General features: G+C 40.1%; 1 protein-coding gene across 1 annotated transcript in view; it reads left to right on the top strand.

The window, feature by feature from the left end:
• The window catches only part of TUBGCP3 (tubulin gamma complex component 3), a 93,571-nt gene that overhangs the window by 55,084 nt on the left and 23,414 nt on the right, over nt 1–15,073 (top strand). Inside the window, exons 14-17 of the mRNA XM_053916331.1 lie at nt 6,891–7,080; nt 9,207–9,342; nt 9,827–9,895; nt 14,038–14,173. Of these exons, the coding sequence (XP_053772306.1) occupies nt 6,891–7,080; nt 9,207–9,342; nt 9,827–9,895; nt 14,038–14,173 (531 nt within the window). The remainder of the gene's footprint in view (nt 1–6,890; nt 7,081–9,206; nt 9,343–9,826; nt 9,896–14,037; nt 14,174–15,073) is intronic.

Here is a 15,073-nt window from a genome sequence, read left to right on the forward strand (position 1 = left end):
ATTACTTTTTAAATGTACTGACAGTATGCCAATATAAGAACATGATGGAAAAAGTGTTACTAAGCATACTTTGGAACCCAGAAGCTTGTCTGAAAATCAGCAAGGATTTACAAGTGTTTATTATATTGCAAATGCTGCATAAATTTCTGTCTTCATTAAATAATTTATGGTTATTCGTCATTCACTGCTGTTTTCTCTCCTATTTTTTCCATTTGCTGTCTGCCCCAGCCTCAGCAATTTCAAGATATTTTGTGTGTAGCTCACTTAACATGTACAAGTTTCCAGCCTTGTCTATATTTGCTGTTTAGATTGTCATCTTAGTTCATTCCCATTCAATTTGCATTCGACATTGTGGGTGGATAATACGAAGTCACCATGGCTATGCCTTTCATCACTTTATAATCTAGATATGGCAATAAGACATGCAGTAGAATAAAGTACTAAATAAATAATAAAAGGGAGAAAGTGATAAATGAATTGAGATGTACAGATAAAATGCTTTAAGTGTTTAATACAGTATTGTTAGCTATAGGCACCATATAGATTCACCACATAGGTCACCAGAATTTACTTGAATAACCTAAACTTTGTACCCTTTTGATGCGGATCCTGGCCCGCAGGATCTGTGTGTCCCTTTTGTTTAGTTAGGACTGCTGTAGACCCCACAGAGCTTGCTACTTGTCTCTCACACGACCCTGGGAAAATAATTTGCAAATGCAGCGAACAACACAGAACATTATTATAATCAGTAAGCAACCAGTGGCTCCAAAGACCCACATTCTGGTTAAGTTCATCAAACTAGTTTTTTGGGTTTAGCCAGCTGAGATTATCATGGAGGGTTTGAAAAACCTCTTGCTTAATCAAGCATTGAATGTCTTGCAGCTGCTGATGTAATTTTAGCTGCAATTTATCAATTTGTCCTTTTAAATTGGTAGAAAAAGTCCCTCTAGGTGATGTTGAATATCACTCCAGGAGTACTGGATCAAATTGAACTTCAGGGGGATTGATGTACAGCTTGAAGCCTGGATCAGGACAGTCCAATGGGGCGGAGGTGGGTCGCTGCCAGGGAAGCCTTCTCTGTGATATGGCCTCACCCTCTTTGATGCGGCTCCAAAGGTCCTTCTGGAGAGAAAACACAAGCATACCCTCTTCCTCAAGTTAATAGTGCGACTGGGCCTTCCCATTTTCCTTCCCCTAATGGGTCTTTGTATAACACCAAGAGGTGTGGGACTGCAGGCCTGTTTTGCACAAGGTGTTTGTCTATGGGTGACTTTAAATTATCATCACAATTCAAAAAATTATACGTATATATTGCCAGCATGCTTAAATTCCTGGGGGATGGTGAGTAACTTCTGTTTGCCAAATTATTTGAGGTTGCAATCCTCTGGGGCAGAGAGCAGGGTGATGTGCATTCCCCAGAGTGAGGAGGTCCCTGCCCCAGGTATTAAGTGGGATGGGGAGGAAGTGAGGCTGAATTCGTCCAACTTGCCCATTTGGACCCAAACATTTAAGATACTACGCACCTTTTTGGGGTTGAGAAATGTCCCCATTCTAGTTATAGAAATGTCAACAAAATAGAAATCCCTTTTTCAAAACTAAGCACATTGGGGCCTCCCAAAGTGTGGGGGCTGTTGTCCCTTATCTCAGGGATGACCTGGCTGGAACTCCCCTTCAGATGTGCTGTCTGCACCAGTTCTAAGTCTGCTGCTAGGCACCCCCTGAGGCTGGGTGCTATGCAGAACTGTGGCCCCAGGTTGTGATCGTGCCGGCGGTTGGGACCGCTCCTGGCGATGGGTGCCTGGAAAGGAGGCGAGGAGGACCAATGCCTCCTCCATTCCCCGCCTGTCCTTGGCAGAAAAACCTGGCCCTGCCCTGCTGTGAGCCTGTGCACACCTACACCCTGGCTGAGCCACCAGGCGGAGGCCATGTTGCTCTCTGCAGCCGGAGCGAACTGCAGAAAGGGCCTAGCTGGCACGCATGGGTCCCTTCTCTTTTTGTCTAAGGTTTCCCAACTATGAGGGCTTCTCTGCCCTGCTTTTTCCCATATTTCCAAATCTAAAGATCCCTTAACTGGGAGACATCCAACAGCCTTAAAAAGCTGCTGAATTAGCTGAAAGCATTGCTCCTGTTTCTTAGAGAGCCTGTTCCCCATGGTAGAGGATTTGTAGAAACCTTTAAAGAAAATTTTTTAACAAAGAAAAGAACCTTTTCTGAAGTTCCTCCCACTGCAAATGTGGCAATTACAAAACCAGTTTCAGTTTTGCTTTTCACTCCATCTGCACCTTTAAATCCTTCTTGCTAGTGAGGAGAGTGTAGTGGGTCGAAATGTGCTATTGGTGAAAGACCGGAGAGGGGTACCGGACTTTCCAAGTACCCTAACCCTACTTATGGGCTTTGGGTCCTCCCCAAGCATTTAGGACTGTGCGGATGGGGCTCTAAGTGCTAGGTGACCAACCTTTATATTGAGCTTTCCTGGACGAGCCAGAAGTTGTTTTGGAGGTCCCTATAAGGCCCCTGCACATCTCGGGAATTGATCCCAGACAACCTCTCAAGGTTCCTACTCATGTGGGAACACCCGATTTCTTGGGCTGAGGGGAGGAAATGCCTTTTATCTTTGGAGCTTGGTGAATGTCAAAAGCTCTCATACAAAATCTGTTGACTAACACCAAATTCTTCTGGAAAGTGATCTTCGGAGTTGGGTCGAAACCAAAACAGTCATTCACTATCCACTTTTCCTTACCAGGCAGACGGAGTGAAAAGGCAAAATCGAAAGGACCGCAAGAGACGGCTTGAAAGAAAGAATTTGCTGAGATGCTTTTAAAATATCCCTGTAATTAGTTGCTTTTTAAAAAGCTGATTAAAGGGAAAGTCTTTGCTCTTTCCCTCAAGCCTAGACCTACTTGGGGCTTGTGCCGTGAGGGTGGGCTTGTGAGTGTTTTTACAGTGTGTCTCTCATTGCATGGACTTTTGCTTGCGGCTGGCGGGAAACCTAGTGTTCTGTCCTGGTCCACGTCCAGCTAATCCTCTCACAGATGACTTCTAATGGCGAGCGCCCTTGTGGCTCTTAATTGTTTGACCTGTGCCCGTGAGATTGTGGCAGATGCTTGCGAGGGAGAGCAAGCATCTCTCTAGCATTTAGCAAGCATTTAGTAAGGCTCCTGCTCACTAAAGAGAGTACAGATGTAAAGTGGTTGCAAGAGAGGGCGGCCTTGGAAGAAATCCCTTTTTCTCTGAAATCCAGCACATCCTACGATCTTCCCGAAAAACACTCGGTGTCGTCTACCCTTACCTGAGCTGATGTGTGCACTCCAACCAAGTTGGTGTGTTGACCACAACTGCGGCTCGTGGCCCTGGGTCCCTGTTCCTGGGTGCCAGATGATGCGGATCCCGGCCCGCAGGATCCGTGTGTTGTAGCTATAATGGACAAATTCACACGGACTACAGAAATCCTGTGGAGAAAGAGGGACGGCATGGCCACTCTCTGAGTCAGAGAGAGGGTGAGAGGGCCAGAGAGAGCCTGACCCCTGCCTGGACAGACTTTTATTGCTTTTCTGGATCCTCATTTACTATGCACAGGTTCACTGTAGATGATTACCTTTTACAGACAACCAAGGAAAGAATGTTGCTAATTATTCCAAAGAGAAGGATGTTCTCTTGGAAGGATCAAGGGGGAAAGTGGTTGGACTGGTTGCACTCCATACTTGGGAAATTTAGCACAGACTTTAGGAAGTTAAAGATACTCAATAAACATTTGCTGCCTCAATTCAGGGTCGGGGAGTTTTAGCAAAAGCAAGTCTCATAGCCTAGGTACAATGCAGGCCTGATTCCCCACAGGAGAACCTGTCTGTGGGCGTGGGTCCTACCTGCTGGACCTTGCACCCCACTGGCTTTTCCGATGGGGGCTGGGCTACATTTCCCATGCATGGAATGGTTCCCTATACCCTTTGACCTCTACCTCCCCATTTCCTCATCGCCCCAGCTCTTGTCACCACCATTCTACTGTCTGCTTTATGAGTTTTAACTATTTTAGATTTCACATATAAATGATACCATACAGTATTTTTCTTTCTGTGTCTGGCTTATTTCACTTAGCATAATGTCCTCCAGGTCCAACTATGTTGTCACAAATGGCCTTGCCTTTTTTTTTTAAAGCTAATTAATATTCATTGTATGTATATACCAAATTTTCTTTATCCATTCATCTGTCAGTGGACATTTAGATTGTTTCCATATCTGGCTGTTGTAAATAAGGTCATAGTGAACATGGGAGTGTAGGTATCTCTTGGAGATCTGGATTTCAATTCCTTTGGATAAATATCCAAAAATGGAATTGCTAGATATATGGTAGTTCTAGTTTTAAGTTTTTGAGGGGCCTCCATACTGTTTCCCATATGACTGGATCAATTTACATTTCTTCCAAGAGTTCACAAGGATTCCCTTTTCTCCACATCTTCACCAACATTTGTCTTTTCTTTTTGATAATAGCCATTCTCACAGGTGTTGACATATCTCATTGTGGTTTGATTTGCATTTTCCTGATGATTAGCCATGTTGACCATCAATCCGTGAAACTGTTAGGCCAATATGATTGTCAGTATCTGAGAGGACTCACTAAATGGATTTCCAGAATGTATTGGAAATGTGGTACTGAAAATCCTGACAGGGCCAGGTCAGGGCCAGCTGTAGAGATTTAGGAAGCAGCTGTAGTCACATGGTGGTTTAGGAGAGGGCTCCATGGCCCCGTGGTAGCATCCGCTGTCAGTCACCTGTCCCTTTCACCCTCCAGCTTGCCTCCCCAATGGCGTTTATTTTTTTTAATTATTATTTTTTTAATGCTCATCTGATATGTTTTTATTGATTTGAGAGCGAGAGAGAGAGAGAGAGAGAGAGGGAAAGAGAGAGAGAAACCTTGATCAGTTGCCTCCTATGCACTCCCTGACTGGGAATGGAACCTGCACCCTTTTGGTGTACAGGACAATGCTGCGACCAAGGAGCCACCTGGCCAGGGCTCCAAGGACATTTACCAGTAACACACGACAACTTTGTATATACAGTTCAGAGTCCATAGACCCTAGGTTAGTTTCTAGAACAGGAGAGGGAGGTGACTCTAGTACAGAATTTTGAGAAATACCTATGTTTAAGAGGTAGGCAAAGCAAGAAGAGCCCAGAGTTGTATTGATGGATTTTGACTTTTCCTTAGTGGCTAGAGGAGATAACTCACTTGAGAGGCCAAGTAGTGTGTGCCCACGCTTGCTGTGGAGACCCACAGGCAGGGGTTGTGCTGTTGTGGGGAAACAGCGTTGGAAAGCAGCTGATCAGTGCCTGGCATGCAGTGCCTCCATAGAGATGGCTGCTGCTGTTACTGCCACTGCCGTTTCTCAGTTATAGCGACGACTGCTCTCCACCGCTGTATCTGCAGGACAAGGTTTTTTTGTTGTTGTTGTTTTTGCTAGTAAGCTTATAGTACAGTTGGGAAGATAAAAGATGTAAGTCTTGAAGGACTTCTAATAATAAAAAAAAAGTAATAGAAGAGGTCAAATTTATATTTCTTATATGTGAAAAGTTTTGAAGGCTTAAAAGTGCAACTGAAGAATAAGGAATAAACTTTTACAAATAGTGTAAGAGATGCCTAAATTGTTAAGGAATAAGAGTGTACAGGGGAGCTCTGTATGGTATGTCTTCTGATAGGCCACTTTGGGGTGAAATTGGTTAATTTTAAAACTTTAGAATAAAAATCCTTAATGACTCAAACAATGGTATAGTAAAAACATTTCTGAGGGAAGATATTTACATTTTTAAGAATACATACATTAGCAGAAATATACACCTTCCTGCCCCTCCTTCCTCTCCCTTGAAATAGGCACAGCGCACAGCCCTCATGTTACTGCATCATCAAACTTCCCCTTCTACAGAATATAGGGTGTGTTTTATCACTTGTGAATACCCTGGTTTTCCCATTGGAGTAGTGGCAGTGCTAAAGTAGGTTTTTCTTAATGGGCCTGTTATTCTGAAAAACAAACAAAAAGCAATCCTAAAGTCTTCTGATATTTTCATATTGGTAACCGAGGTAGTGGGGGAAGACTTCAACTGAACTCTGAAGACCTTGCGTCTTCTTCCTTAACCTTGAATATGTATTCTACCTTTTTTGAATCTTAGATTGTTTCTCGACATGGCTAGTGCAAGTGTTACAGTTTTTAAATAAAATCGGATACTTAGATATAAATGGTTTTGTCATGTAAATCAGCACTAAAAAGCTGTATTAATCTTTACATGCAATTTTTTTCAATATAAAGCTATGGAGATGCTTTTTTCTTTTTTTTAACGTTAGGTTTCTTTGTTGGTGTTCTTAGTACATGTCCCCTGGAAAATCTTCAAATCTTCCCCTGGAGTTTACTCTCCGATGCTCTGACATGGCTGCCCAACAGCAGCACCTAACCTCTACACCGAGTTTCACAATTCACAGAGCTCGTTACATGCACCATTTTGGGTTATTCTTGAAACTAGTTTTGAACATGTCTTGTAGACTGACCTGCCCTATTCTTTGTGCTTTTCATCAAAGTGTTTTAGTGAGATTTTGAGTTAGCTACATTGTGGAACGTAATTTGAACTTGAAATCTGTGAAGTGATGGATAGTGCTGTTGGGGGTTCCTCCCATAGGTCAGAATGCAGACGTCTGCTGTAAATCGAGCCAGACATCAGCATTTTCATTTCCGTGGGTTCGGGAGTCCGATGTGCCTTCCTGACCACGCACATGCCTGTTTGGGCTGCCACCACTGCCATTTGCAGGCGTTGGCAATGACTTTTGTCCAATACGTGTGCATCTTCAATTTTTCCTTTGTTAAAATACAAATTATGTATGTATGTGGACTTTTTTCTTTTGTTCTTTACAGCTGCAGATTTATTCACAGATTTGGAAAATGCCTTTCAGGGAAAAATTGATGCAGCTTATTTTGAGACCAGCAAATATCTATTGGACGTTCTCAATAAAAAGTATAGCTTGCTGGACCACATGCAGGCCATGAGGCGGTACTTGCTTCTGGGTCAAGGAGACTTCATAAGGCACTTAATGGATCTGCTCAAGTATGAAAATTACTTTGATTTTTATAAATATATAGTAGATTTCAACATGATAAGGAGTCTTACAGTTTTTGTTTAATGAATAAATGGCGTTAGAGGAAAATTTGTTGAATTATTGCACAAAATAATTGGTAAGATAAATCAGAAAAGAAAATTGTCACATTGTCATGTTCAAGTCTCTGTTTTTGCTCGCTCTGTGCTTTGCTCTTAGGAGAAGCTGGGCACTTGAAGGGCACTGTAGCACCAGCAGTCTGGTGTAGCACTCTGGGGAGCAGTCTGGGGAGCACACAGCACAATCACAGTTAGCTTAGCTTTACTTTGAAAGTAGTCATAAAAACAAAATGTGTTTTAAAACTGAACTTTTTAGTTTACATTGCTTCTTGTTTTAAAAATAACTAAAAAAAAGCCTGGTCACTACTCTTTGTTTTGTTCCACGGCATTAATGAAATGTGTGTCCCTCCCCTCCGTCCATAGAGATGCGGACAGCTGCGTACCAGAGCCGGCCGTGCTCCTGGCTCTAGAGTAGACAGTTAGATGCTCCGATACAACGTGGGGCGCCCAGGCAGCACTGGTGAGAGTGAGCGTGCTTAGGGTGGGCCATAGCACGGACTAGTGATTTTCACTCAGACGTGTAAGAATGGAAATTATTTTTCTGGTGTTCCCTTTGGGATACTTTAAAACAGTACATTACCTTTTGATCATTTCTGTGCTAATCAAGCAATTGTTTGGGCCTTTGGTCCTCAGACTTCGATATGCATCAGGATCCCTTAGAGAGCTTGTTGAAGTGCATCACTGGGCCTACCCATGGAGTCTGGTTCTGTACATCTGGGGTGGAGCCCAAGAATGTGCATTTCTAACAAGGGCCCAGCTGAAGGTGATGCTGCTGGTGCGAGGACTGTGCTTTGAGAACCCCTGTTTCAGTCATAAGCTCCTATAGCTCCATCTCTAACTAGAACTCAGTCTCCAGTATGAAAAAGCTTTGGGGCATATATAACAATAATTGACCTTCTACATGCTCATGAGTAATGCTGTTTGATTAATTAGCTCATGGAAGTGTTGATTATCTGCTAAATGTAAATGCTTTGTGATTATACTTGCTCAAGTAGCATGTCGCACTCTAAGTACAGAAGTGGTTTGCTAGTTAGTTAAATACTGGCCATGAGGTCAGTGCCTGTTGGAAGTGTGAATGATGATGAGTTTTTAAAGGGGAAATGTTCTTTAAATGCGAGGGCTACAATGGGGGTACATGTGAGGATGCGGGATGAGCAGACCAATAGGTGTACAAGTGGACGTAGGTAGAGATTAGCAAGGCATTTCTTACAGTTTAAAGGTAAAGCAAAGTTGAGAGGTCTGTGGCAACACTGCAGACAGAGCAGTTAGCTGACTTAACATGTTAAACCTCAGGATAGGTTTTCATATTCAGAGCATCTCATATTTGGTATTAAGTGAAAAAAATTATTTTTTCTCAAAGGCCTGTTTTCAGTCTCCAGTTTTAAAGGGCAATGCCATCAGTGTCTCACTTGGCTCAGATTTATGTGAGTGAAGCTTATGTCCCTTTTCACCTGTGTGTGCCTGCTGTTTGGCTGCCGTGAAGGCCTGCAGTTGACAGAGTTTACATGCACACCTGGGGCCGATTGGCTCTGTCCCCAACTCCGTGTGCCCGTGGTCACAAAAGTGTTAGCTTCATACTTAGAAACCAGATATCAGTACCCCTTCAGGAATATTTACTGGTAAAGCAGTAGCTTGTAGCCTTTATAGTCATGGCATCCCCCTGCCTGATTGTTTTGATTGAATGAAGCCCTCTGCTCCCATTGGATCTATGTAGGAAATTGCTGTAGGTCACCTTTAAGTTGGAAGACTATTTGTTAACATGTATGGCACATGTATTTCCAATTTAACCTGTGTCAAAATTATTTTTGTTTTTGAGAATTTAAGAAGACACTTTACTTCCCCAAATACTTGGTGAAATCGTATTTATAGTTCATTCTGCGAATATTTTGTTACCATGTCATATTGGTTCCATTTGTCTTTAGTTTTTATAATTTGAGCTCTTTTTATAATTTTAAGTTTCTACACAGTTCATTAAGAAATCAAGTAACATTCTTTTTATTTTTAAAAAATCTGTGAAGACCAGAACTTGCTCGTCCAGCTACAACTTTGTATCAACACAATTTGACCGGCATTCTTGAAACTGCTGTCCGAGCCACCAACGCCCAGTTTGACAGTCCTGAGATCCTCAAAAGACTGGACGTGAGGCTGCTGGAGGTACTGCAAGTCTGGGTTCTGTGCAGCCCACGCAAAGCAGTGAGCTCGCACTAGCCCTGCACTTTCCCGCCCCCCCCCCTCCATGCTTCCCGTGATTAAGGCACATCCGGTCTAGTGGGTAGAAGGTGTTACTGAAGGATTGGACAGCCTGAGTTTGAATCCCTCATATGAGGCAGAAGGGTTTTGTCATAAAGAAATGGTGATGGGTTTTCAACACGTTTTACAGTATTCATTTAAAAATATTTCATTCATTCCAGACTTTGTAGAGCACCTACTGTGTGCCTGTCATTGTCTCAGTGCTGAGAATCCAGGAGGTGACAGAAGGATGCAGTTCTCTGCTCTCCTGTAACCGACACTCAAAACTATTGTTTTTAAAAGTGGGGCTTTATTTTTTTGCCTTTTCTTTGAGGATTTGACAACTTCTTCAGCATTAAGCTTAGCACTGGTGCTAGAGAGTCCTGCAGTTGTTTGTTTTTGCTCTTAGGTGTCTCCAGGTGACACTGGGTGGGACGTCTTCAGCCTGGATTACCACGTTGATGGACCTATTGCAACTGTAAGATCATTCTGGGTGTTTTTATAATAGTCACTGCTATTCAGATTGTTAAGCATTTTGTTGTTTTAGAATTGGCTTTCTTCTATAAGAACTTCTAATTAAAGGGATGGCTTGACATCCACAGTATACCTGGGGAATGAATACTTAAGCCAAAATTGTGTGTGTTTTAAATAATCATTTATGAGTGCTGAAATGCTGTATTATTGGTATTTTAAAAATTCTCAACATTTGTTCTATTGCAGGTTTTGGCAAGTATTTAATAAATGGGTTATTCATTTTGTTCATTATTCCTAGACTGTAGGAACTAATTTATGGTAATTTGAAAGGAACTATAAATGTATTTTAAGGGAGTTGTGTGTTTACTATTTAGATGCAATTTGATATTTTGTATTCAACTGATGAAAAATTATCTGTAGTATTGTTCATAGTGCTTTTACCATGCTTAAAGGAAAGTACTCTTCCTTTTAACAATTACCAGATCATAAAAGATTGACCAGTAGAGTTGTCTTTTTTGCACCTGCAGTTAAAATGCCCCTCCTTAAGTGCTCATTTTTTTTCTTTATTCAGACTTGCATAAATTCTTCTTGATCAAGATACCTCTTTGAACTTACTTCAGTAATTTTTATATCTGAAATATTGAGAAAGGACATTAATTTTTTTAATTATTGGGAAAAGTATTCTATGAAGAAGTAATGTAATTGGGTTTAAAATTTCTCCTTAGCAGTTCTTGCAGAGTTTTGACTCCATGGCTGTTCCTGCCTCTCAAGGTATAAGTCAATCTCCTTCTAGAATACTTTCATCAAAGCCGTATTCTCCCTCTTTTCACTTTGAAGCTAACAGACTTGCCATTGACAAGTGCCTCTGTTGTGTCTACTGTGAAAAGGTAGCTACTGGCACAGTCCTTTTTACAGCTCAGCTACCAACGTTTAAACTTTGCCAGAGCAAATCTACCGTATTTTAAATGCTTTAGTAGCTGCTCTCAAATTTAATTTTTGGTCAAATTCAAATTTGTTTTTCACCTTCTTTTTGGTTTTTTCCTACAATTTATTTCTTAAAAAAGATAAGCAATTGGAATTTTATTTAAATACCAACTTCATATAATAATTTTTATAGTTTAGCAAGATACACTTCAAAAGTGATATCTTTACCTAGCAAATGCAAACTTGGACATTTTGAAAATTTATCTTCATAGTTTAAGAATTCAAATTTGTCTTAGTAAATAATAAAGTAAGTTATTAAAATATTTAAAAGATAAATACCTTGACCCAAACTATAAATCAGTAAACAGGTTTTTGCAACTCATCATGAATCTCAAGCTCCATATTTTAAACATGCTTATTTTTTTAGAAAGACAGCTAAGGATTGGACTGGCCAAGGGCAGAAATAAAATGTTAGTTTTTTTCACCTTTGACTTATATCCTAAACGGTTTTAAATAATTTTTATGTACAAAACAGGATATTTTAACAAATTATTAAATTAGAAATTTTCATATTACCTTGTTTATTAATATTGTGCATATTACATTTTTTCATAGTTAGAAGATATAGTAAAATCAATTATATAGATTGCTTCACAAAACATAAGTGCTTTGAGTGATCGATAAACTGAAAATGGTCTATTAATACAATATTATTTCATAATAGTGCAGCTCTCACTAGGGAGTATCAAAGTTAGTGCATTACATACCTTGTGTATAAATGATTGCCCACGCAACATCGTATTTTACACATTTAGATTTTTAAAAGCTCTAGTAGAGAGAGTCAAAGAACATTTATGTTATATATTTATTTAAAAAAAACCACATTTATGGCTAATAGGTGCCAACTCCAGTGAGTTGGTGGTGCAACCTGGGGGGGCTGGAATGGGAAGGAGAAAGGGATCTCATAATTGCTTAGCAAGATCTGCCAGAGACATCATGTGGGAAATGATCTCTTGTATGTCTGGTCTTTGCCATTTCAGTCTTAGGGTCAGTCTGTGTCATGGTTTGGTGTATTTTCAGCTAAATGGCCTTACCTATGGCCATATTATTGCACAGCTGCAGGTGTTCAGGCTAATATTAGAAACTGAAATGCTTTTTAACTAACAGAGGTTAGATTTTATGCAGTTTTATACAGAAGATAAAAACAGGAGTATTGAATTTAAAAGTATACTTTTAGAGTTAAATTTTGAGAGAAAATGGATTTTCTGCTTTTTCCCTATTAAATTTAATTTACATATTATCTATTCCCTTTCTAGTCTCATTAATTGAGATTGTCATTTTGTACAGAATTTAGTTATAATAGGTACATATCTTAGTTATATAATTATATCTTATATAACATGTAATTTTAGCTTTTTAATAACTCTGTGAAGAAGGATGTGGAAAGATCATCTTTAACCTTCTCTTTTTGACAGTGGGCAGGATAAAATCCATTTGTTTTTGTCATTAATCTCCTGGGCGTTAGAGGAGGTGGCAGGAGCTTATTTGTTTAATTTTATCTGAACTTTATTCTACAGTAGGTGATGAAGGGAAAGAACATATACATAGCAAAACTAAAATGTTGCAGGATGTTTTCCTCTACATAAATGCACCGGAACATGAGTGTCTTCCTCTTAAACAGTTAATATTTCTAGAGAATTGTTATTAAACTGAATTTTTATAAATCAGGTCACGTTAATTGTACTCTGGGAGCTCAGTCCTTAAAGGAGTCCTATAAGATATCATTGTATATAGCAAAGAATCCTTTAATTTATTTGTGAAATTATTGAATTTGGTTACCCTTCATGTAAACAGTTGCTAGAATGTTAGTAGTGTAAGTAGCTCAGCAAAATAGATAATCTCTAAAACATTCATAGTTGTTGTTTGAGTTTCTTCAAAGCAGCTCCTAATCACTCCTATTTAGACAGATAATCATCGGTATTGAGCATCTATCCAATACTGGCACAAAAAAGTCACACAGGAGAATAAACAGATAGTCCTTGTAACAGGTGAAAAGAGCCAAGAATAAACAACAAGGTAAAACATTCTACAATTAAATGCTAACATGCAAGGTTCAAGCAGTAAATGTTTAAGTGTCTGAAGAGGGAAATTGGTGAGACCAGGGAAAGGTGTGGCCTTTGTCCTTGAGCAACAGGTGGATTTGGGCAGAGAGCAGCAATGTGAGTCAAGGCCTGAGGGCGTGAACAAACAGAGGTGCACTCAAGAGTGAGAAGCAGACTTTGCAGGAGCAGACCCTCGACCTGCTGCTGAGTGCACAGGCCCTGCTTGGACCAGTTATTTTCAGTTGCACCTGTAAATGGACTCTGTAAATGAGGCCACTTTAAATGTGCTCCAGGCGTTAGAAAGGGATGAAAATGTGCTCTTGTCTGGGCTGCACCTGTCATTGGTGTCAGAAAAGTGTTTGGCTCAAATCTGCAGGAAACTGTGTTCCCTTTATGCATGGGGCATGCTTACACTAGAAAATCATTTATGGTTTATCGGACATTCAAATTGAACTAAGTTTCCTGAGTTTTTATTTGCTAATTCTGGGCACCATAGGAGGGAGCTGAGGTAGAAAGCAGGCCTTGTTCAGTTCCTACCCACAGGGCTCATCCTCCCTGGTTGTGAAACTGCAGTCTTATTTGCTGTGAAGTGGTCCTCAAAAAGCAGTAAGTAATAAGTACATGTGTTAAAATAACCCAGAGGCTTGTTTCCAGACTAGAGATTCTCCTAAGACCTCCTTCACTGAGATTCGCTACCCTCTTATATCCTTCTGATGGGTTGGGGTAGAAAACACTGCTATGCATCTGGGCTTGTTGTGAAGATGCAACATTTTAGACCAGTATTAGGCTAGGTTTAAAAATCCCAGTACACCACTGACTAGCTATGGGACCATAGTTATGCCTCTATCTCCCCATCTGTAAAACTGGCATAAAAACATCTACCTTCTATTATTATGGATTTACTTGGCATGCTGTGTAGCACATAAAAAATCATTGTAGCAGTTACAAAATGATACTTTCCTAAAATGTATCATAGTAGTTGCTTACAGACTACTTAGAATCTATTGAAATTGATTGTGTGTTCTCTGGCTTTTTTGTTACAAAAAGAAGAAATTACTGAGACCTGTACTGGGAGAATCCTTATGTTGCAGAATATCAGCCTGTCTTCTGTTCTTTTTAGGTGTTTACTCGAGAATGTATGAGCCACTACCTGAGAGTATTTAACTTCCTTTGGAGGGCTAAGCGGATGGAATATATCCTTACTGACATACGAAAGGGACATATGTGCAATGCGAAGCTCCTGAGAAACATGCCAGGTAAACCTCCCCCCCCCCCCCAAAAAGCAGTTAGGGTGACCGTGCCACAGCTGGGGTGTGCTTACCAGCAGCTTCTCAGAAATGGAGGTGCGCTTAAAAGTAATTGAACTGGAAAGTGATTCATTATTGTGCTTTTGGATTGGGCTTGTGTGATAAGGTTCGTTTGTAACATTGCTTATCTTGGCTTCAGTGCAAATCAGGAAAAAAAGATTGAGTCAAGTTAGATTTTTTTAGACCATGAAATTTATTTTAGAACCACATTTGTTTTTCACTGTAGTGTTCATATGTGTACTTTAGTTTTTTTAAAAAAATTACTTTTAAGGAAAGAAGGCTGTTTAATAAAATCACTGGCACATTTACATTCACTTAGTGTTTTAATTAAAGTCTGTTTGGGAATTGCTTTACTGTTTTGTTTTGGTTCATGAACTGGAGATGGAAATATTTTATAGTAGTATTTTATGATTTAAAAGCTATAGTAAAAATTCTCATGTCAGATAGTCAAAGTTCATTTTAATGTTACAGATATTGAATGATTTCAATTATGAATAATTTTGAAATCTTTACCAGTATATTTGAATTTGAATGTCGTTAAAGCCATTAAGAAAATATTTCAACAAGTATGTCTCTAAAGAAGAACTAAACTATTATGTGCTTAATCATTTAATTGGTGAAAGTAACTATTAAAAAGGAGCAGTTGTTTGAACAAAGGCGTAAGTGATCTCTGCTTGCTTCCTAGGTCAAGGCCTGTCCTTGAGCAGCTCCCGAAGTTCCAGAAAAATGGTTCCCCAGAAGGCTGGGCCCAGAGGGTGCCTGTCTGTGTGCTGACACACGGGATTGGCAGTTTCTACTTGGTGTCTGTGCTTTCTCTGTTCCCAGCAGCTCTTTTCCAGTAGATCGTGA

This window comes from Desmodus rotundus, chromosome 13 (genome assembly GCF_022682495.2).
Source record: "Desmodus rotundus isolate HL8 chromosome 13, HLdesRot8A.1, whole genome shotgun sequence".
In the NCBI taxonomy this organism is placed as follows: Eukaryota; Metazoa; Chordata; class Mammalia; order Chiroptera; family Phyllostomidae; genus Desmodus; species Desmodus rotundus.